Raw genomic sequence first — 22,144 nt, 5'->3', positions numbered from 1 at the left:
TGGAGTCAGGATGGACTGCACCTTCAGTTTGGCAACAGTAGCTTTTTACTTGCATTAACCACTAGGCTTATTAACCGTTACCTAAAACTAAAATTTTCCAACTCTTAAGTTCCTCCATCACCCGGATTCCGTTTCCCTCCCCTTTCACTGGTACAAATTGTAGGAGTAATGATGTGGGTAAACCAAACACAATGACCAAGGAAAGATTATAACCAATGAAAACGAGGTGGAGTAGAGCCCAGGGCAGGCCACTGGGACCCTCCACCCGCGTATTCCTCTATCTCTGCTTCGCCGCAGCACCGCCTCCCACGGCGTAAGCGCAAATCTCAGGCTCTGACCCCCGCCCACATTTTGATCTGCAGAGCGTGCGCAGTTCCTTACAGACGCAGAAGTGGCTGTGGAGTAGGAAAGTCTGTGTTGTTCTTCCAGGTTTCTTTTTTTCCGTTTGAAACCTAATTTTCTCAGTCCTGCTTCCTACGCACGTGAAGCCTGAGGGTCACTACAGTTGCTGAAGTCGCCGCTCCGACCCTCCTATCGCGGTGAGTCCGCCGTCCCCCTGGGACGCTCTGCGTTAGTTTCAGGAAAACTCTCAGCCTTCAGGCAATGGACGCAGCTTGCAAGGAGATTTTCCTGCTGTAAGCGCTTCCCTGGGCAGCACTCCCACGCCACGCCCTTTAAAGTCGCGGGAGACGCAGTCAAAGCCTGTGCACCCCGCCCCCCGCCCCGTCACCCCGCCCCCCGCCCCGTCACCCCGCCACCCCCCTCCCCCCGCCCGGCCACTCCCGGTTCCTGGAGCCCGGACTTCGCCGCGGCCACGGGATCTGCAGACCCCACTCCCAATTTAATAAGAGACCCGAATCCAAGAAGAGCACACTTTCCATGGGGTGGGACTTAGGAGGGGAGAACACGGTGTCCCCAGGAGAGGTGACCTGCCCCACGCGGGGAGGGGATTTGTGGGAGCGGTGACGGCGAAGGGGCGGCCGGAAAGCGGCGGAACGAGGCTGTGACGGGATCCGGAGGCGGAATGAGAGAGAAGGACGCGTGAGGGGGAGAGGAGGTCGGTGAGGGGCTGTAAGGGACGGCGACGCAGGGAGGTGGGACGGACGGGGCCGCCCCGCCGGAGTGAAGAGTAAGTGGGGAGAGCAGCTGGAGGAGGAGGACGGGGGCGAAATGCCTAGGGGACGGGGGAGCCCCGGAGAGACGAGGGGAGCTGACAGGGAGCGGGGCCTGCGAGCTGACGTGGGGGCAGCAGAGGGTGAGGCCCTTCAGGCGGAGGGAGTGGTTCTGAGGAGAGGAGTTACGGGAGCGAGCGGTGGGACGGAAGGGTGTTTCAGGATGACGGATCAGAGGGACTAGGAGCATGGAGTCAGCCCGCATGTGGGAGGTGACAGGAAAGACTGTAGTAGGGGCAGCAGAGGGGACACAGGCATGGGCGGGGGCTACAGCCATGTATGAAGACGGGAGCAATCAGAAATATATCAGAGAGAAAGAGCAAGTAAAGGTGAAATAGGTTTCAGTTGTTTGAGGGAACAACTGAATAGGTGTAGGTACAGGAACAGAGAAAAGGGGAGAAAGAGCAGGGGAGGTGGGAGGGGAAACACAGGAAAAGACAACAGTGCAGAGAAACAGGGAAGAGAGGAAAACAGATCCATACACAGAAATGCAGAGTAGCAGGAAGAAGGGTGTGGATGATTAATTTGTAAGATACTGCCGTGTGACTTTATATATTTACCATTTGCTGAATTGTTTCACTTAAGTAGATTTGAATGACAGTTGCAGATCTCCAGTTTATAAGGCTTGTGAATTTTATCATTCTTAGCTTCAAACTGATACCCTTATTCACTCAGGGGGCAGAGACTTGTCTTCCAGTCTTGGTCCCTTCTCATTTCCTGGGATGGCAAGAGGAAGGTGACCTGCGACAAGAAATGAGTCTCTCACCACATGATGCTTTTTCAAGGAATATTAAAACCATTAGGTCTTTTTTTCTCTCTCCATTGGGTTTTCTTTTTTTCATCTTACTTTGAATTTATTTTTTAAAAACATATTGAGATAAATCTGACTCTGTTGAATATCTGCTTTTCTGTAGTCACTAATTTGAAGTAAGCATTGGTGATATCTCTGAACCAGCACTTAACATTGTTTTCTAAATATGAGGTAGTCTCATCTTTTTTAAAATGTTGACCACAGAAGTCATTACATTTAAAAAATTCCAGATAATTTTCCTTTGCAATATATTGCATCTAGTTTAAATTTTGAGCCCTGCATCCTTTCTAGTGTTTATCATAAGTTGCAACATCCATTGGTACTTAGTAATATCAGGCTCTTACAGTGTGCACTTGGTAAGGATGTCAATGATCTTAAGATTCAGAATCTAGTTTCACGAGTTTGTCTAATGTTCAGCAGCTATTTTCTTGCATTGACATGATTTATTGAATTAGTGACTATGAACCAAAAAGGAGCTCTTCCTCTCTAGTCCCTATTGTCCATACTCTGAAAATATTGAAGGGTGGACTGGATTACCTGAAATGTGTTTCCCCCAGAGCATATCTATTCATTGTGTATTTTGACAAACATACCTTCGATGCTTTTTTTTAAAGTTTTCAACATCAAAACTTGCATTTATCATTTTGTGTTTTGAAAATAATTCTTTTTAATTTCTTGGAAAAGAAGAAAAAAAATTTCTCTAGGGAGTCTGTCATTTTAGAAGTTTCTGCCTGAAGTCCTCACAGGACCCAGGGGTTTCAGGTGTGCTGAGTGTGCTATGTCTGGCCCAGTGATACAGATAAGAGCTTTTGGGGAGCAACACATGCACCAGGAGGGAACTAGATAAAGATGCAGTTTCAAAGGCTGCATTGCCGACTTGCAGAATTACAACATAGAGTTGAGCCCTCATTCCCTAGGGGTCTGCATGTTTATGAGAGCTAAACTGTTTCCCTTCTGACTCCTATTAAATCGCCTCAGAAGATTTGAGAAATGACATCAACTGTGTCAACCTGCTCAAAGTTGGACAACTGCTCTGGGTGGGGCATCATTGCTTAATGAGGTGCTCCAGGTGATGCTGTGGTGAGCCCAGGGATTAGCAGGAATGCTTTGGGATGCATTGATTAAAATTTTTCACCTGAGGATGTGTTCATTGATTTTAGAGAGAGAGGGAAAATGGGAAAGAAACATTGATGTGAAAGAGAAACTTCAGTGGGCTGACTCCCGCATGCACCTCGACTGAGGATCTTACCCACAACCTAGGGAAGTACCCTGATCAGGAATCAAACCCGCAACATTTTGATGTATGGGATGATGCTGCAACCACCTAAGCCACCCAGCAAGGGCATGCATTTTTTTAAAGGAAAATTGTATTTATTGATAGAAAGTCACATAGGTTGAAATGGGCTCAGGGAATAAGAGACATAGTCAAAAGAAGGGCCCTTGGAGCTTAGCAGAAAGAAAAGGCAAAGGTTATCTGCAGGGCAGAAGGGAAGGAGAAGGGGATGGAAAAGGCATGCCAGCACACCTTTGTAAGAGTGAGAAGCAGGCTTTGATTAGGGAAGGTTACGAGGTGCTCTGCTGGGTTTGGGGCTCAGGAGAGCAGCGCATGTTCTCATTGCTGTGTTTGTAGAAATGTGCGGGAAGAGAGAACACATAAAAAAAGAAAGAAAACTTCACAGTGTGGTGTCCATGTAGGAGCTCATTGTTCCCGACTCTTCTGCGACAAAGGACTGGAGAGAGTGACCTTTTCAGCATTTCCTCATCCATCTTCCGTGAGCATTCTGGAAGCAGATGAAGGGGCCATACAGACGCTTTTGAAGGTACATCCTCAAAATGCAGGTGTGACCCCTCAGCAAATCATCCCCAGAGAAAAGAACCCCAAGCAGGACGAGGACACCATGGCTGCTGCTCAGGTAAATGATGTGTCCTGATCGGAGGCTGATTACTTTTCTTCCTGACATCAGTGGATTTAGAAACTGCAACCTTTATTTCTCTGCTTCTGATGTTTTTGGCTAGGGAGGTTATTTTTTTTCCTTTCTTCTTATGATTGTCTAAGTCAGCAGTTTATATGCTTCTCTCCTTTGTCCCAGAGCCTTCTCTGCATTTTCTTTATCCAGGCTTTCCAAGGACATGAATTCCTGCCCTGAATTAATGATTCAACTACTTAACACATCCCCTCTGTGACAGCTCAACCTGAGAAGTCACCCGTGTCCAACATCCCAGTTGGGATGGGCTCGGAGGCTCGAGTTTCGGTGAAGAAGGGACATGTCGACTTTAGGTTCATGTGCCTAGAGCATCAGCTATGTAGACCAGGAGTAAGAAAATACTCTTTTTACTGGTCAGGCTAGCTCAGAAAGTTCTGACAAAGAAGAATAAATAAAAGATACTTGCTCACTAGATTTGTACAAAAATCTTACTATTGAAAGGTACTACAGTATTTGTGTTTGATATGTGGGAGGTACATGTATATTTATATTTGCAAAAAATAATGGTTATTTGTGATCATTTTTATGTAATGATTTCTTTATTTCTGTATTTTTGCCAGTAATGTCATCGCAGTGAGGACATGTACCTCAGTCACCTGGTGTCTTGTTCCAGTCCTCCTGATATTCCTGTGGCTGGGGTGGTCTCCTCACTATGCAGTTAATAGTTTCTTTTTATAATTAACAAGGTCAGACAGGGAATTATTGAGAGATGTGAAAAAAAAACATTATATTCCATTTGGAAACTCCCCTGTTCTTAGTTTCTGTTTGCTTTGGAAAGGAAGGCCGTACTTTTTTTCTTAGAGATCACTAGCTTTGGCATGGAGCACTTAGTTAATCGGGCTTTGTTTTTGTAGGTTTTTGTTATATTCCACACTCATGTCATAGACATACTCGACATTAGCACTTTTTGTATTTTCAAAAAATTTATGAGTCATATTAATATATGTTCAATTCAGTTACATTTCTAAGATACAGCTCTTCACTAATGGTACACAAAATTTTTTTTTAAATTAAAGATTAACAAACAATAGCACTAACTTCTTTTTTTCATTATATATTCTTCTCATTATTGAGTTTATAAAAGACAACACACATAGACTTATGAGATTTACAGAATCGCAATGTAATCATATTCTCGTAGACATGAAAATTCTGTTTCCTATCACTTTTCAATTGTACTTAGTTTCCATGTATATATGTTTATGTGCATCAAATGCTACCTTTATTTGAGCTACTTTGTCTTCTAACTTTCTTAAGTAGTTGTTGTTAGTTACAGAAATTGCAATGAACTTCCACAGTGAACGTCTCTGTATGCATATTTGAGTATTTGGGGGCTTTGTGGTGAGGAGGGAATTGTAGATCAAGTTTGGAGTCAATCTTAAGGTATACCTTTTGCTGTATGTTTCAGAAAATATTCTCTTAGCCCTGGGTGGTGTGCCTCAGTGGATTGAGCACCAACCTGCGAACCAAAGGGTCACCGGTTCAATTCCTGGTCAGGGCACATGCCTGGGTTGTAGGCCATGTCCCCAGTAGGGGGCGTGAGAGGCAACCACACATTGATTGTTCTCTCCCTCTCTTCCCCTGTCTCTAAAAGTAAATAAATAAAATTTTTAAAAAAGAAAATATTCTCATAACATAGGAAGAATAACCTTGTTCTAAGATTACTTATGCTAAGTTTTCAAATAGAATTGTGGCTGCTAATATTCTTATTTCTTAAGAACTATAAATTGTATAAAACTCCTTAAGGTCAAAGTCATGTATGAATTATTTTCTGTTTTCCTTTTTGTGCTGTTGAGAAGTATGGCATGTGGATCAGCGTCATTCGTGTCATTAGTAAAAAGGAGCTTGTTAAAGATGTAGAAACACAGGTCCCAGCCCAAAACTCCTGAATCCAAATCTACATTCTTACAAATCTACAATCAACAAAACTGCAGTTCTTTGTTGTCTGAATTAAACATGAAGAAGTACTTACACTTCCAACTCATCATGTCTTTTCCAGCTGAGAAATATACACAATTGATTATGAGTGACACAGTTACAACATTCAGCCTTACATATGCATGTATCAATGCCTTCATTTTAAAGTTTATTTTCCTAAAAAGTAAAGTCTCTACAGTGGATTCGTGTATCTGTGCCATCCTCATTTCTCAGTGTTTGAAGATAACATTAGAGAATATCATGGGTCAACATGATCTTACTAGATGAATCAGGATACTCTCTTAGGTCAAAACCACTTTTGCTAATACTGTTCTCATGTTGGACTCTTCTGGTGTCTTCTTGGTAAATGTGTCTTTTATTTTTCAGGGATTGTTGACCTTCAGGGACGTGTCAGTAGATTTTTCTCAGGAGGAGTGGGAATGCCTGGACCCAGGTCAGCGGGAATTGTACTCGGATGTGATGCTGGAGAACTACAGGAACCTGGTCTCTCTGGGTGAGGATGACTTCCTTTCAGTGTTCTTGCTCCACCCGCAGGGTTTTTATTTTTCTTTATTAGTTTAATACTTTTTGTGGCTCATGCTTTGCACGGACAGTTTAGATTCTTGCTCTCAAGGGAGAAATTGGAGGTTATCTGCTTTTGTAAGAAGAGACTTCTTGAACTATATGAATTAGGAACTCAGTGTCTGAAATTTTACATGATGTCTAGAATAATTAGCATGCTATCAAAGTATTTTGGAGAGTCATTTTCTAGAATATTCTAACTTTCTAGCAATCTTCTTACCTGCTCACAAGGTAGATTGGAAATGGGAACATCTCTATCAGAACTTATGTTTCTTTCTTTTATAAATAGGTCTTGTCGTCTCTAAGCCAGACCTGATCACCTTTTTGGAGCAAATCAAGGAACGCTGGGATATGCAGAGAAAAAAGTCAATTTCCACCCACCCAGGTAGGTGGGAATGGGGAAGCAGATGACAAAGGTGAAAGGCCCAAAGGTCACGGAGGAAGGCAGACTTTAAGGTGTGATTTGGGAAGTTGTGCTTCAGTGGAAGGGATTTTGAAAAGCCCAGGTTTATTTCTGTTGCTGGCACTGAGGGCCAGCTGGTCTCCAACAGTGTCCCATGCTCCTATATCCTCTCACAACTCTTTCTACTCCAGTGACCTCTGTCATCCAATAGCAGTTGGGGCCAAAGTCCTCTCCTTGGATTGTGAGGGCCACCAGGGTCTGGCTCCTCTTCATTTCCTTTGGGTACCTAGGAAAATATATGTACTTTGCTGACAAGTTGTATGTTAAGCCTATTTTTTTAAGTTTTGTTCTTGTCTCATGAAAGGTGTTTATAAAGGAAGGGGTTAAGATCCTAGCATTTGTTGCAGAAATTCCAGTAACCCTAGAGTCAGATGTCACGTATTCTGATACATAATTTCTAATTCTATGGAGTCTTCAAGCAAGATCCTACAAAGTTTAGACTCAGTGATTTTATTACAGCATAATGCACCTCCCCAGAACACGAAAATCTAAATTTGGGTTTCATTTCAGAACTTTTTTTGCTATGTATGAACTAAATAAGATTATTTCTAGTCTGTATTTTTTAATTACTTTATATAGTTTACTGTATCTATTCACCTCATGGGGTTCTTCAATAAGTTACTGCTATAGGTGACCTTAAAACACTGCTCACCAGGTAAAAAAGTCTCTATTTTTACCTGACTTCTTCATCACTATGACTTTATCATTCTCTCTTGTTCCATCCACAGCTGCCCAGGACTGTGTCCTGTGCATTTTCACTTTCTGACTAGACCCTTGTCACATTTACTTGTATTCAGAAGTGCTGATAGAATATGCTCAAAAGTGCTCCTGTGATAAGAAGTGAGTTACAGAATAATTAGGCAGTTCATATTAAAAAGAATGTTCAACACCCTGGCTGGTATGGCGCAGTGGATTGAATGCTGGTCTGCGAACCAAAGGGTCACAGGTTTGATTCCCAGTCAGGGCACATGCCTGGGTTGCAGGCCAGGTCCACAGTTGGGGGTATGAGAGAGGCAACCACACATTGATATTTCTCTTCTTATTCTTGCCCCTCCCTTCTCCTCTCTAAAAATAAATAAGTAAAATCTTAAAAAAAAAAAAAAAAAAGAATGTTCAGTGGGCCATGGTACTCAAAGCGTCTGCTCCATTAGCGCGTCATGGTAGATGTGGTAGGGTTGTAATCTGACACGGGTTTAACCTGTCTTCTGGGTGCACTGGCTCTGGGTCCTTCCTGGAGGTGCCAGGTTAGCCACAACCTGTGAATTTCCCGGGGCACCTGGACCCAGCTACAGGGTGATATACAGATGGCTCCTACTTGTGCTGGTTTTGGAGGTACCCAGGGATGTCACATTGCAACCCAAGGCTAGCTGTGGCTAGTGTCAGACGTATGGCCACTGGATGAGATGTAAGGGACATGCAGAGGCCAAATACATTTTGTTTCTGAGATTAAGGATTGTCCGAAGCATGAGACAAGAGAGGCCATTTGTACAGAACAGCCACTGGACCTGGTGTGGGTGAGCTCTGAAGTTAAGTAGGGCGACATCTCAGGAAATCTTTAGGACAGAGCTTCAGTGTGAGCCAGGTAGATGGTGGCTCAGATATGGTGCCTGCCTGCTAGCTTTGTATTGGGGAGGGCTCTGCCAGCAATTCTGTGTGGGAGAAAGCTGCCCCTCCAGCTTTTGCCCTGAAGCCAGTCAATTCATTTCCACCTTGTAAGCCCCTGCTACCTTTCAAGCTGCTATCCCAAGGCTTGAGGTCAGAGTAATCAAATCCCGGTAAGTCTGTGCTTTAAGAGAAGCTGTCCCTTTAAGAGAGAGACTGGGACTCTAGCATACCTCAGTCTTACTCAACCACAATATACACTGGTAGTGCAGCATGTTTCCTTTTCTATAATAGGTTCCCTAAATTTAGTTGATTGAAATTTTGGTATTTATTTATATATTAGGAAAGTAAGTGATAGTTTTCAACTCAGTACACTGAAGACATTGTGGGACTCAATTGAAATATGAATCAGCCACCTGTCAATTGCCACTAAACTTATGTGCACATTTGTCTGGTTTTTACCCTACTTTGTTCATGACTTACCTTGTTTCTTTCTGTGCTTGGTTAATGGTCAGAGGTGCTTTTACTCAGTGTAGTTATGGAAATAGTTTTAATTTTATATCTATCTATTCATGGATGAATTTATATTCTGTTTACGCAAGATAAAAAATTTTCTAGATTGGATCAAGGAACTCCAGCCAAGATGGAGTTGTAGGTAGATACACTGTGCCTCCTTGCACAACCAAAAGAAGGACAACAACAAATTTAAGAACAAAAAATAACCAGAACTGCCAGACAGTCAAACTGTATGGAAGTCCGACAACCAAGGCGTCAAAGGAGAAACATTCATTCAGACTAGAAGGAAGGGCGAAGATGGGCAGCAGAATGGAGAGGACGCCTGGCAAGGCAGCAGCTGGAGGATGGGGCAGTCTCACATTTGTGTGCTGAAAAACTGGGAGAAACAACTGAGGAACGAGACAGACCATGCAACCACCCATGGTTCCATCGCTGGGAAATAAAGCCTCAAAACCTGTGGGGGGTTGCAGTGGCTGGAGAAACAACCAGACTCACAGCAGAGTTCATTGGAGAGACCTACAGGGTCCGCAAATGTACACAAAACCACCCAACCGAGAATCAGCACCAGAAGGGCGAAATTTGTTTGTGAATAGCAGGGGAAGTGACAAAGCCAGCCGAGAGCTGAGCAAGTGGCATTGTTTGCTCTTGGACCCCTCTCCCCCAAACACTGCCACAATGCAGTGACATGTGGTGCCCCACCCTGGCAAATACCTAAGACTCCACCCTTTACAATGTAACTGGTGTGGCAAGACAAAAAAATATGGCTCAAACGAAAGGACAGATCAGAACTCCAAAAATAGAACTAAGCGATGAAGAGATAGCCAACCTATCAGATGCAGAGTTCAAAACACTGGTAATCAGGAAGCTCACAGAAATGGTTGAGTATGGTCGCAAAATAGAGGAAAAAGTAAAGGCTATGCAAAGTGAAATAAAGAAAAATATACAGGGAACCAACAGTAAAGGGATGGAGACTGGGACTCAATTCAAAACTTTGGAGCAGAAGGAAGAAATAAACATTCAACCAAAACAGAATGAAGAAACAAGAATTCAAAAAAATGAGTTAAGGCTTAGGAACCTCTAGGACAACTCTAAACATCCCAACATCCAAATCATAGGAGTGCTAGAAGGAGAAGAAGAAGAGCAAGAAATTGAAAACTTATTTGAAAACATAATGGAGAACTTCCCTAATCTGGCAAAGGAAATAGACTTTGAGGAAGTCGAAGAAGCTTAGAGTTCCAAAGAAGCTGCACCTAAGGAAGGACACACTAAGGCACATCATAATTCAATTACCCAAGATTAAAGATAAAGAGAGAATCTAAAAGGCAGCAAGAGAAAAGAACACAGTTACCTACAAAGGAGTTTCCATAAGACTCTTAGCTGATTTCTCAAAAGAAACCTTATAGGCAAGAAGGGGCTGGAAAGAAGTATCCAAAGTCATGAAAGTCGAGGACCTACATCAAAGGTTACTCCATCCAGCAAACCTGTCACTTAGAATGGGAGGGCAGATAAAGTGCTTCCCAGATAAGGTCAAGTTAAAAGAGTTCATCATCACCAAGCCCTAATTATATGAAATGTTAAAGGGACTTATCTAAGAAAAAGATGATCAAAAGTATGAACAGTAAAATGACAGCAAACTCACAACTATCAACAACTGGAACAGGAATGGAATCACAGAAATGGAGATCACATGGGTTACCAGTGGGGAGTGGGTAGGGGAAGAATGGGGGAAAAGTACAGGAAATAAGAAGCATAAATGGTAGATACAAAATACAGGGAGGTTAAGAATGGTACAGGAAATGGAGAAGCCAAAGAACATATGTATAACCCATGGACATGAACTAAGGGGGAGGGTAATAAAGAGGAGGGAAAAAATGGGACAACTAATAGCAAAATTATAAAATATATTTGAAAAAGTTTTATAAATTGAATGTAAATTTTGAAGTTTTATAACTCAAGTATTATTTTTAAAAAATTTTAATAAACCATGTGAATAAAATCTACCATCTTAATCCATCTGTAATTGTATAGAACAGTCGTATTAAGTATACTCTGTTTATCTGATGTCTGGAAACATCCATCTTGCAGAAATGTCTCCATATCATTAAACAAGCACTTCCTCATTTGCCTTAAAACCACGACCCAGATAACTACCTGTTTATTCCTATGAGATTGACTTTTTTTAAGTCTAGTTATTTATCCACAGATATGGGGGTTGTTTCCCCCTATACAGCCTTTTGTGAGTAATGCTCCAGTTGACACAGGTGTGTGCATGTCTCTTACAGATCCTCCTTTGAATTATTTTTTTATAAATGCCCACAAGTAAAAAGTAGAATTAAGAAACAATTCTATTTTTATTTTTTTGAGAAACCCCCTTCCTTGTTATCCAGTTCGCACCAATTTATCTTTCATTCAACTGTGTATAGTGTCCACTTTCTCCACACTTCCAGAAACACTTGGTATTGTTGGTTTCATTGATACCGGTCATGGTAATTGTTGTGAAGTGGTACATATTGTGTGTATGATTCTAATGGAGGATGCAAACATTTGTTTCTTGGATGTGTAAAGAACCATAGGAAAGACTCAGACTTGAGTACAGACACTTTAAAAGAGATGGTCTATTAATGACTTTCAAAGAGCAGTTTTAGGTTCACAGCAAAACTGTGTACAAGTTAGTAAGAATTCGCACTTGCATAACCTCCTCCCGTTCTCAGTACCCCCACCAGAGCGGTACATCTGTGATGTGTATGAACCTCCATTGGCACATCATTATTACCCAACGTTTTAGTTGACCATCAGGTTCACTGCTGGGTTGTATATTCTACGAGTTTGGAAACTTTATGATGACGCACATCCACGATTACAGTGTCATGCCAACCAGTGGCTCAGCCCTAATACTCTGTGCTCTGCCTGTTTTTCTCTACGTCTCCTAAACTTTTGTACCGTTTATCTTTTTACTGTTTCTCTCACTTTGTTTTTTCTAGAATGTCATGTTGTTGTTATCCTATAGTTTGTAGACTTTTCAAATTGGAAAGTTCTTGTTTTTATTATTTCATTTATTGATTTTTTTTAGCAAGAGAGAGGACCAGAGAGAAAGAGGGAGAGATAGAAACATTGATTTGTTTTTCCGCTTATTTATGCATTTATTAGTTGACTCTTGCATGTGCCCTGATTGGAGATGAACCCGCAACCTTGGCGTATTGAGATGATACTCTAAGCAACTGAGCACCTGGTCAGGCAGATTAAATTACTTCTCTTATTTTTATGTATCTAGGTTTCCTTCATGTCTTTTCATGGCTTGATGTGTTATTTCTTTATAGCACTTAATAATAGTTTACTGTATGTATTTTAGTTTATTCGCTTATTTACCTTGATATCTCCAAGGTAAATGACAGATATCTCCATTGCTTCCAATTTTTTAAATTATGATTGAAGCTTTGACAAATAGTCCGTTGTAGGCTTTTGCGTAGATAAAAGTTTTTAGCTCTTTGGTTAAATACTAAGGAGCACAATTACTGGATCATATAACAAGTGTATGTTTAGTTTTGTGAGAACCTCCACAAACTCTCCTCCCCAGGGTCGGTACCATTTTACATGTTTACCACCAATGAATAAAAGTTCCAATGGCTTCACATCCATAGCAGCATTTTCTGTCATTAGTGTTCTGGATTCTGACCTGCCCAATAAGGGTTTAGTGTTGCTTCAATGTATTGTTTGTTCTGTTTTCATTTTTATGATATCCATTTCCTTAGTGACGTAAGATGTGGATGGCCATTTTAGATACTTTTTATTTTAGGTTTTGTTTATATATTTTTAGAGAGGGGAAGGGAGGGAGATAGAGAGGGAGAGAAACAGCGATGTGGGAGAGAAACGTGGATCAGTTGACCCTTGCACGTGCCCCATCTGGGACCAAACCTGCAACCCAGGAATTGAATCAGTGAGCTTTTGCTCAGCATTACAACACCCAACCCACTGAGCCACACCGGTCAGGGCTAGATACTAATTTTTTATCTATGTATCTTTTGTATTGTGTTTTCTGTTAAGGTGTTTGGCCCTTTTTAGTCAGGTTTGTTCTTTTGTCACAGTTGATTCATTGATAATTACCATCCTGATAGGTGGCTAGTGGTATTTCATTGTGGTCCTATCTTGATTTCTCTGATGATGAATGATTTGAGCATCTATTCATATGTCTATTGGCCAATTTTATGTTCTGTTTAAAGAAATAACTATTCAGGTCCTCTGCCCTTTTTTTCATTGGCTCGTTTGGTTTTTTGGTGTTGTGTAAGTTCCTTATATATTTTGGATATTTAGCATCATTGATGGATATATTCCCCAATTTGTTAGATTTTTGTTTGTTTTCTTAATGGTCTCCTTTCCTATGCAAAATCTTACTTTGTTTTAGTCTTATTTTTTATTTATTTTGTTATCTATGCCCACTGAGGTATATGCAAATAAGTATTTCTGAGAGTGATGGCAGAGGTTATTGACTATCCTTTTTTCTAGTGTTTTCATGGGTTCAGGGCTTACATTTTAGCTTTTAATCTATTTGAGTTTATTTTGGTACATGGCCTAAGAAAGTTGTGTGGTTATATTATTTTGTGTATATTGGTTCAGTTTTTCCTCTCACTCTTTATTAAAGAATCTGCCTTTCCCCATTGTGTATACCTGACTTTTTCCTTATAGATTCGTTAACCACATATCTTCGGCCATCTTTAAAGTTATGTTCCATGTTTTATACTTTTTTTAAAGATTTTATTTATTTACTCTTAGAAGGGAAGGGAAGGAGAAAGAGAGGGAGAGAAACATCAATGGGTGGTTGCCTCTTGCATACCCCTTACTGGGGACCTGACCTGCAACCTAGGCATGTGCCCTGACTGGGAATCGAGCCAGTGACCCTTTGGTTCACAGGCCAGCGCTCAGTCCACTAAGCCATACTGGCCACGGCTCTCATGTTGTTTGTAAAGTTCTTTATATATTTTGAATATTAAAGATTTATCAGATATATGCTTTGCACAGATTTTCTTTCTACAGGTTGTGCTTTTAACCCGCTAATTATTTGCCTTAATGTGCAGAAATTTTTACATTTGGTGTGATTCCATTTGTGTACCTTTGCTTTATTTAAAGGTGTTTTTTGGTGTTGTAATAAACAAAAACTAAGGCTATAAAATCTTTCTTATACTATTTCATTTAGTAGATTAACTGTTACTAGCTTTACGTTTCAATATTTTATCCATTCTTATTTAATATTTGTTTATTATTCCAGGGAAGCGTCTTAACTTCACTCACTATTTTACATTTGGACCAACAAATTCTCAACACTGTTTGTTTATGAGAATATTGTTTTCTTATTTTGTGGTATTAACACACTTGTTCAAGATCACCTTTAATTACAGCCAGCAATATTTTACACTTTGTTTTTATCGATCTTAGAAATAGAGAAGAAGGAAAAGAGAGAGACAAACATTGGTTTGTTGTTCCATTTGTTTATGCGGTTACCAGCTGCTTTTTATGTGTGCCCTGAGCAGAGATCAAATCCATCGTTTTGGTGTATCAGGACACTAACCAACTGAGCTACATGGCCAGAATGGAATGTCCTCCTTTTATTTTGTGGTTTCAGCACCCTGCTGAAGGTCATTGGCCTTGTGCAGGAGAAGTTGTATGATGTAGGCTATTTAGTCCACCACGCTTCATTGTTTACCTCTGTCGTAATGTTTGTATTATACTTTTTCGATAACAGCAGCTTTGAAATATGTTTTTTTAATATATTTATTGATTATGCTATTACAGTTGTCCCATTTCCCCCCCCACTCCACTCCATCCTGCCCACCCCCCTCCCTCCCACATTCCCCCCCCCACAGTTCATGTCCATGGGTCATACTTATAAGTTCTTTGGCTTCTACATTTCCTACACTATTTTTACCCTCCCCCTGTCTATTTTCCACCTATCATCTATGCTACTTATTCTCTGTACCTTTCCCCCCCTCTCCCCCTCCCACTCCCTTATTGACAACCCTCATGTTCTAGTTGTTTGCCTAGTTTGCTCTCGTTTTTGTTTTATGTGTGGTCGTTAATAACTGAGTTTGCTGTCATTTTTACTGTTCCTATTTTTGATCTTCTTTTTCTTAGGTAACTCCCTTTAACATTTCATATAATAAGGGCTTGGTGATGATGAGCTTCTTTAACTTGACCTTATCTGAGAAGCACTTTATCTTCCCTTCCATTCTAAATGATAGCTTTGCTGGATACAGTAATCTTGGATGTAGGTCCTTGCGTTTAATCTTGGGTAATGTAATGATGATGTGCCTTGGTGTGTTCCTCCTTGGGTCCAACTTCTTTGGGACTCTCTGAGCTTCCTGGACTTCCCGGAAGTCTATTTCCTTTGCCAGATTGGGGAAGTTCTCCATTATTTGTTCAAATAAGTTTTCAATTTTTTGTTCTTCCTCTTCTCCTTCTGGCACCCCTATAATTCGGATGTTGGAACGTTTCAAGGTGTCCTGGAGGTTCCTAAGCCTCTCCTCATTTTTCCAAGTTCTTGTTTCTTCATTCTTTTCTGGTTGGATGTTTGTTTCTTCCTTCTAGTCCATACCATTGATTTGAGTCCCAGTTTCCTTCTCATCACTATTGGTTCCCTGTACATTTTCCTTTGTTTCTCTTAGCATAGGCTTCATTTTTTCATCTGTTTTTCGAACAGATTCAACCAAGTCTGTGAGCATATTGATAACCAGTGCTTTGAACTGTGCATCCGATAGGTTGGCTATCTCTTCGTCGCTTAGTTGTATTTTTTCTGGAGCTTTGAAGTGTTCTGTCATTTGGGCCATTTTTTTGTTTGTTTGTTTGTTTGTCTTGGCGTGACTGTTACTTTAAGGGGCGGAGCCTTAGGTGTTCACTGGGGCGGGGTAATGCTGGTGGCTGCGCTGTGATGCTGTACGTGGGGGAGGGGCCGAGTGGGAGCAATGGCGCCTGCCTCACTGTCCTCCGGATTTCAATCTTTCACTCCGCTACCCACAATCAAACTGGGCCCCTCTGGTGCTGGTTCCCGAGTAAGTGGGCCTGTGCACACTCTAGGCCCCTGTGGGTCTCTCCAACAACCTCACCTGTGAGGCTGGGAGTCTCTCCTGCTGCCGCCCCAACCCCCAGGGGCGCTTTCAATCAGAGGTTTGAGGCTTTATTTCCCCCGAGCTGGAGCCCTGGGTTGCGTGGTGTGCTTCGCTGCCCGCCGTTCGTCCGGTTTATCAGTCTGGATGAATGTTTATTTTCTATTTCCTTGGAGTCGGTCCCCCTTGCTGTTCAATTCTCTGTCAGTTCTGGTTGTGCGAGGAGGCGCAGTGTGTCTACCTACGCCGCCATCTTGGTTCCTCCCACTGAAATATGTTTTTTAAAGATTCTACTCATTTAATTTTATAGACAGGGGAAGGGAGGGAGAGAGGGAGAGGAAGAGAAACATTCATGTGCTAGAGAAACATCAACTGGTTGCATTACACACACCTCCAACTTTGGACCTGGCCCACATCCTAAGCATCTGCCCAGCCTGGGAATGGAACTGGCAACCTTTTGCTTTGAAGGACAGTGCGCCTTTACCAACTGAGCCACACCAATCAGGGTCCATTTTAATTTTAGAATAAAGATGCTATTTTTGCCAAAAGTGTCATTGTGATTTTGATAGTGATCTCTTTGAAGGTTTCAATCACCTTCAAAGGGGTACCAGTGAGGTCTCATTCTACTAGCAATCCAATTTAGGGCGGTGGGGCAAATTCTTTTTTTAATTTCTTATTTTATACTTCTGTCATGAAAAATCTGCATAATGTCCACTGATGAAGTCAGTGAAGACTCTTCTTTTTGCCAGCACCAAGATTGTCCTTTGCAGTCCACCTGACTTTCTTCATTGTTTTCTTGCATTCCTCACTCTGTTTTCTTGAAGACGTTGTCTTCTCGTATAGGCCATATCTTGCAGGTCTGTGTTTGGGTAATTTTTGATTAAAATCATAAATCATGCCAAAGCCTGTTTTGCCAGCACCAAAATGGGTTCTGCATCCTAGCACAAAGATGCCATTTGGTGGGGTCTTACACATTTTGGCTAGTTCTTCTTGCGTTTCTTTCTTGCAAGCTGTTGCCTTCCCGGGGTGAAAGACATTAACGACCATCTGCTCTGGTGAAGTCGTTATTGGTCATGCACTTCCTGGTCTGCAGAGTTACCGTGTAGTTCGTGATGGCAGCCAATCTTCAAGCACCTGGGAAGAAAACTGATTTTTTTTCATTAATTGACGTTTTTTGTTTAAGTACAACCTTTTTGATGTGACTTTACCTCATGTACCTTTCTTTGTCTTGCTTTTAACATTTAACTTTCATTTGGAGTACTCAAAAATGTGATTTGGTCAATACTTGTTGGAAAGTTCAATGCACACTCACCAGAGTGTCAAAACAGTGAGACTTTATTTCGTATTTTTCAGCTGTGTCATCTGAAGACAACCAGGCCTTGTTGAGAAACCCAGGGATGGAAGATTTATTCTCTAAAATAACGCTGGTAAGATATAGAAGGTGTGGTTTGATAATGTAACTTGGGACAATTATTTATTTTTAAAAAATCCTTGTTACCTAATGAGGTTACAAATAATACACATTTTGCTGGAGGGTTGTGGGGGCAGGGTGGAGGGGGGATAGAAGGGGGAAAATTGGGAAAACTATAATAGCATAATCAATAAAAAATATTTTTTAAAAATAGTACACATTTGGGGAAGCCTCCCACACCCCCCACTTTAAGTCAGTTATAGTTTCAGTAAAATGTGTTAATAAATGCAAAGACTGGAAACAATTTTCCAAGGGTATATATTCATTTAAAGGAAGTCTGGAAAATCTAAGAACTCACATAATCCATGGTGTGAGCAATGATTGAATTGTTTAACATGTAGAGTGGGATTCAACTTTCAACCAATAATTTCTAAAATTTAGTGTTTTATAATGCACATATCAAATTAAAATAATATACTTTATTGCAAAATAAGGTTTTTATTTCAATATGTATAATTTTTTGTTAACTTGGGAGCAATTTTTCTTAAAGATATTACTCACATATCTTAGAGACAGGGTCAGGGAGGGTGAGAGAGAGGGAGAGAAACATCGATGCGAGAGAGAAACATCCATCAGGCATCTCTGACATGAGCCCCAGCCAGGGACCTGGCCTGCGACTCAGGCGTGTACACTAACTGGGAATTGAGCCAGCGACATTTGTCTGTGGGACGAATCCCAGCCCACTGAGCAACACCAGTTAGGGCAGCAACAATTTTTTGTACAATCATCATGGTTTAATAGGTATAGTCATTTGGGAATAAGTATACATGTTTGCTGAACTTAGAGCATTCACTAAAGGTCTTTTTATCTTCACTGATTACCAGGGTACATATAATGAAGACAGAAGTTATCAGTGTAATCAACATTGGAAAAATTTTGACCACAAGTCAAATCTTAATGCACATCAGAATACTGAGCTTCTGGAGAACCAAAATCAAGGCGGAAAAGTCTTTGTCCATATGTCAAGTCACAATGCACATCAGGACATTCCTATCGTGGAGAAGACAGACAGACAAAGTAAACGTGTCCAGTCTTTAAAGCAATCTTCAAATCATGACGAAAAAGGGAGTATTCCTACAAGAGAGGATGGTTACAAATCTGTACCGTGTGGCAAAATCTTCAGTCAAATATTCAGTCGAAATAGACTTAAGGTAATCCACACAGGAGAAAAACGTTATAAATGTAAAATATGTGGTAAAACATTTAATTGCCCTTCAGCTCTCAGTGCACATCAGATAATTCATATTAGAGAGAAGTTCTATGAATGCAAAGCATGTGGCAAATCCTTTAAATGGAACTCATGTCTTATTGAACATGAGAGAAGAGTTCATACTGGCGAGAAACCTTACAAATGCAGAGAATGTGGTGAAGGCTTTAGCCAGTCCTCATACCTTACTAAACACCAGAAAGTTCATACCGGAGGGAAGCCTTATCAATGTAGAGAATGTGGTAAAGCTTTCAGCCGGTCCTCATACCTTACTAAACACCAGAAAGTTCATACTGCAGAGAAGCCTTATAAATGCAGAGAATGTGGCAAAGCCTATAGGCAATTCTCACACCTTACTTATCATCAGGTAATTCATACTGGAGAGAAGTCATATAAATGTAGAGAATGTGGTAAAGCCTTTAGCAAGTCCTCAAAGCTTATTTGTCATGAGAGAATTCATACTAGTGAGAAGCCTTATAAATGTAGAGATTGTGGTAAAGTCTTCAGTCATTCCTCAGACCTTACTAAACATCAGAAAATTCATACTGGGGAGAAGCCTTATAAATGTACAGAATGTGGTAAAGCCTTTAGGCAGTCCATTCACCTTACTGAACACCAGAAAATTCATACTGGGGAGAAGCCTTATAAATGTACAGAATGTGGTAAAGCCTTTAGCCGGTCTTCATACCTTACTCAACATCAGAAAATTCATACTGGAGAGAAGGCTTATCAATGTGGAGAATGTGGTAAAGCTTTTAGCCAGTCCTCATACCTTACTAAACACCAGAAAATTCATACTGGAGAGAAGCCTTATAAATGTACAGAATGCGGCAAAGACTTTAGGCAATTCTCACACCTTACTTATCATAAGATAATCCACACTGGAGAGAAGTCTTACAAATGTAAAGAATGTGGTAAAGCCTTTATCCGCTATTCATACCTTACTGAACACGAGAAGATTCATAGTGGAGAGAAGCCTTACAAATGTAGAGAATGTGGTAAAGCCTTTAGCAAGTCCTCAAAGCTTAATCGACATCAGAAAATTCATATCAGATAGATGTCTGATGAATGTATAGAATATCGCAGAGCTGTTGGTCTTAAACTGTTACTGATCATAGAAGAAATTATCCTGTATAAAACGTTGTATATGTAGAGCATATGTTAAATCCTTTAGCTAGTGCTTAAACTTTACTCGACATTAGAAAATTCATACCAGAGAGAAACATTAATGTGTAGAAAATGTGGCAAAGCCTTTTACTGGTGTTCAAATGTTATTGGGTATCAGAAAGTCCATACTGGACAGAAATTTTATAGATGTAACAAGTATGGTATAGTTTTTACAAATGTAGAGAATATGGCAGAGCCTTTAACACTTTTCAAAGCTTCTCATCAGATCATTCTTTGTGGACACAAACCTTACACATGTAAAAAGTGTGGCAAAGCATTTTTTATTTGCATTTGTACCTTACTAAACATGAAATAAAACATTGGTGAGCCCTGGCTGGTGTGGCTCAGTGGATTGAGCACCGGCCTGCAAACTAGAGGGTCACCAGTTCCATTCCCAGTCAGGGCACATGCCTGGATTGCGGGCCAGGTCAGGCGCCCAGTAGGAGGTGCGTGAGAGGCAACCACACATTGATGTTTCTCTCCCTCTCTCTCTTTCCCTTCCCCTCTCTAAAAATAAATAAATAAATAAATAATATTTTTAAAGAAACATTGTTGAAAGAAACCTTACAAGTGTGGAAAATGTGGGAAAACTATTACTTTTGGTTTCTTACACAACATGAGACAAACTGTAATGGAGAGAAGCCTTAGAAATGTAAAGCATGTGTCAAAGTCTTTAATAAGCATTCATGTCTTACTCTACATGAGAGAAGGACTCACACTCAGGAGAAATCTTACAAATATAGAGAATGTAGTATATCCTTTTATGATTAATGAACACTTTCTTAGAATCACAGAATTTATACTGGAACACAGGCCTTATAAATGTAGAGAATGTGGCAATGTTTTTGTCCAGTCCTCACCTCTGACTGACCATCAGGGAAGCCATACTGGAGGAAAGCTTTATATATGGGGACTATCTGGGAAAGCCTTTAATCACCCTTTAAAACTTACTCAGAACATACTCATACTGGAGTGAAACCTTATAAATGTGGTATAGGTGCCAAATCTTTTAATCATCAGTGGTATCTTACCCAACACCAGAGAATTCTTATGGAGACAAATCATACAAATGTAGGTAATGTGGGAAAACTTCTAACCTGTACTCAAAACGTAGACAATACTGGAAAATCCATGCTGGAGAAAAACAATAAAAATGAAAAATTTAAGAATACCTTTCACCATTGCTCAAGCCTCATTCAACATCAGAGAATTTATATTGAAGAGAAGCCTTAAAAATGTACTGGGCGTGGCGAGGCTGTTGAGTATTGCATGAAACTCAGGGTTCACCAAAGATTTCCTACTTCCTGTGAATAGGGCAACGTTTTTTAATGTCATTTGCCCATTTTTATTAAGGTGGTATTTTTTGCCTAATTGATTTAAAAGATTTTATTGTATTTTTAACTTATCATTTAGCCCCCTCATACCTCCCCCCCACCGCAGTCACCACACCTGTCCATGTGCATGAGTCCATTTTCCTTTTTGCTTGATCCCTCCCCCCACTAACCGCCCCACATAGCAGTCATCCTGCATTATGATTTATTCTTTATGAGACAGCGGAACGTCCATCCTGAAGACAGATCTCAGGAATTAACAAGTGGCAAAGTGTTTACCCAAAGATCCGTGGTTGGGAAACACGGGGGCGATACTGTTCCAAATGCAATGAGTTTGGTAAAGAAGTTGCTTTTGAGTTTAGTGTTATGCAACTCTGAAAAAACCACAGTGAAGAGAAATTATGTAAATGTATGTAGCACAGCCTTTTTCCACGTCTCACGATTGCCTAGACATCAGAATGTACATCTTTGAGAGCAACCACATGTAATTCATGTCCATGTTAATGCTTTGACCTGAAGATCAAAACTGGATATCATCAGAGAGCAGTTTAACAAAAGTGAATGTCATTAGGCTTTTCATCAAATGTCTATGCCAGGGGTGTCAAACTCATGTTCACCGGGGGCCACATCAGCCTTGTGGTTGCCTTCGAAGGCCCGAAATAATTTTAGGACTGTATAACTGTAACTGCTCCTTAACTGTTCAGGAGCTGAAATTACATTCAGCCCTTTGAAGGCAACCACAAGGCTGATGTGGCCCCCAGTGAAAATAAGTTTGGCACCCCTGCTCTCTGCTTTTTGAGTAATGATGAAATTTATGCAGAACTGAACT

At 40.8% G+C, this 22,144-nt stretch overlaps 1 protein-coding gene across 8 annotated transcripts; it reads left to right on the top strand.

Moving 5' to 3' along the window:
* The first annotated feature begins 238 nt into the window (after positions 1–238).
* LOC112321249 (zinc finger protein 724) lies at positions 239–21,905 on the top strand. Of its 8 annotated transcripts, none has more exons than XM_071219930.1 (6): positions 239–539; positions 3,679–3,896; positions 6,273–6,399; positions 6,757–6,852; positions 17,493–17,566; positions 18,435–21,905. In XM_071219930.1, exons 2-6 carry the CDS (start codon positions 3,882–3,884, stop codon positions 19,872–19,874), a joined length of 1,752 nt encoding a protein of 583 aa, XP_071076031.1. In that variant the 5' UTR covers positions 239–539; positions 3,679–3,881; the 3' UTR covers positions 19,875–21,905. The 8 variants fall into 8 exon arrangements, with proteins under 8 accessions (XP_071076031.1, XP_071076026.1, XP_071076028.1 ...); XM_071219925.1 differs by having other exon boundaries at positions 3,614–3,896; XM_071219927.1 differs by lacking the exon at positions 239–539 and adding an exon at positions 777–924 and having other exon boundaries at positions 3,614–3,896.
* Positions 21,906–22,144: the final 239 nt, after the last annotated feature.

The sequence above is a fragment of the Desmodus rotundus genome, chromosome 12, assembly GCF_022682495.2.
Source record: "Desmodus rotundus isolate HL8 chromosome 12, HLdesRot8A.1, whole genome shotgun sequence".
Lineage (NCBI taxonomy): Eukaryota > Metazoa > Chordata > Mammalia > Chiroptera > Phyllostomidae > Desmodus > Desmodus rotundus.
The sequence above is the reverse complement of the archived record's forward strand: the minus strand, read 5'-3'. Positions and strand labels throughout refer to the sequence as shown.

Coding starts and splice junctions, on each gene's coding strand:
- LOC112321249 (XM_071219930.1), top strand. Junction 6,853..17,492: donor GTCAATTTCCACCCACCCAG/GTAGGTGGGAAT, acceptor CGTATTTTTCAG/CTGTGTCATCTGAAGACAAC. Junction 17,567..18,434: donor TATTCTCTAAAATAACGCTG/GTAAGATATAGA, acceptor ACTGATTACCAG/GGTACATATAATGAAGACAG.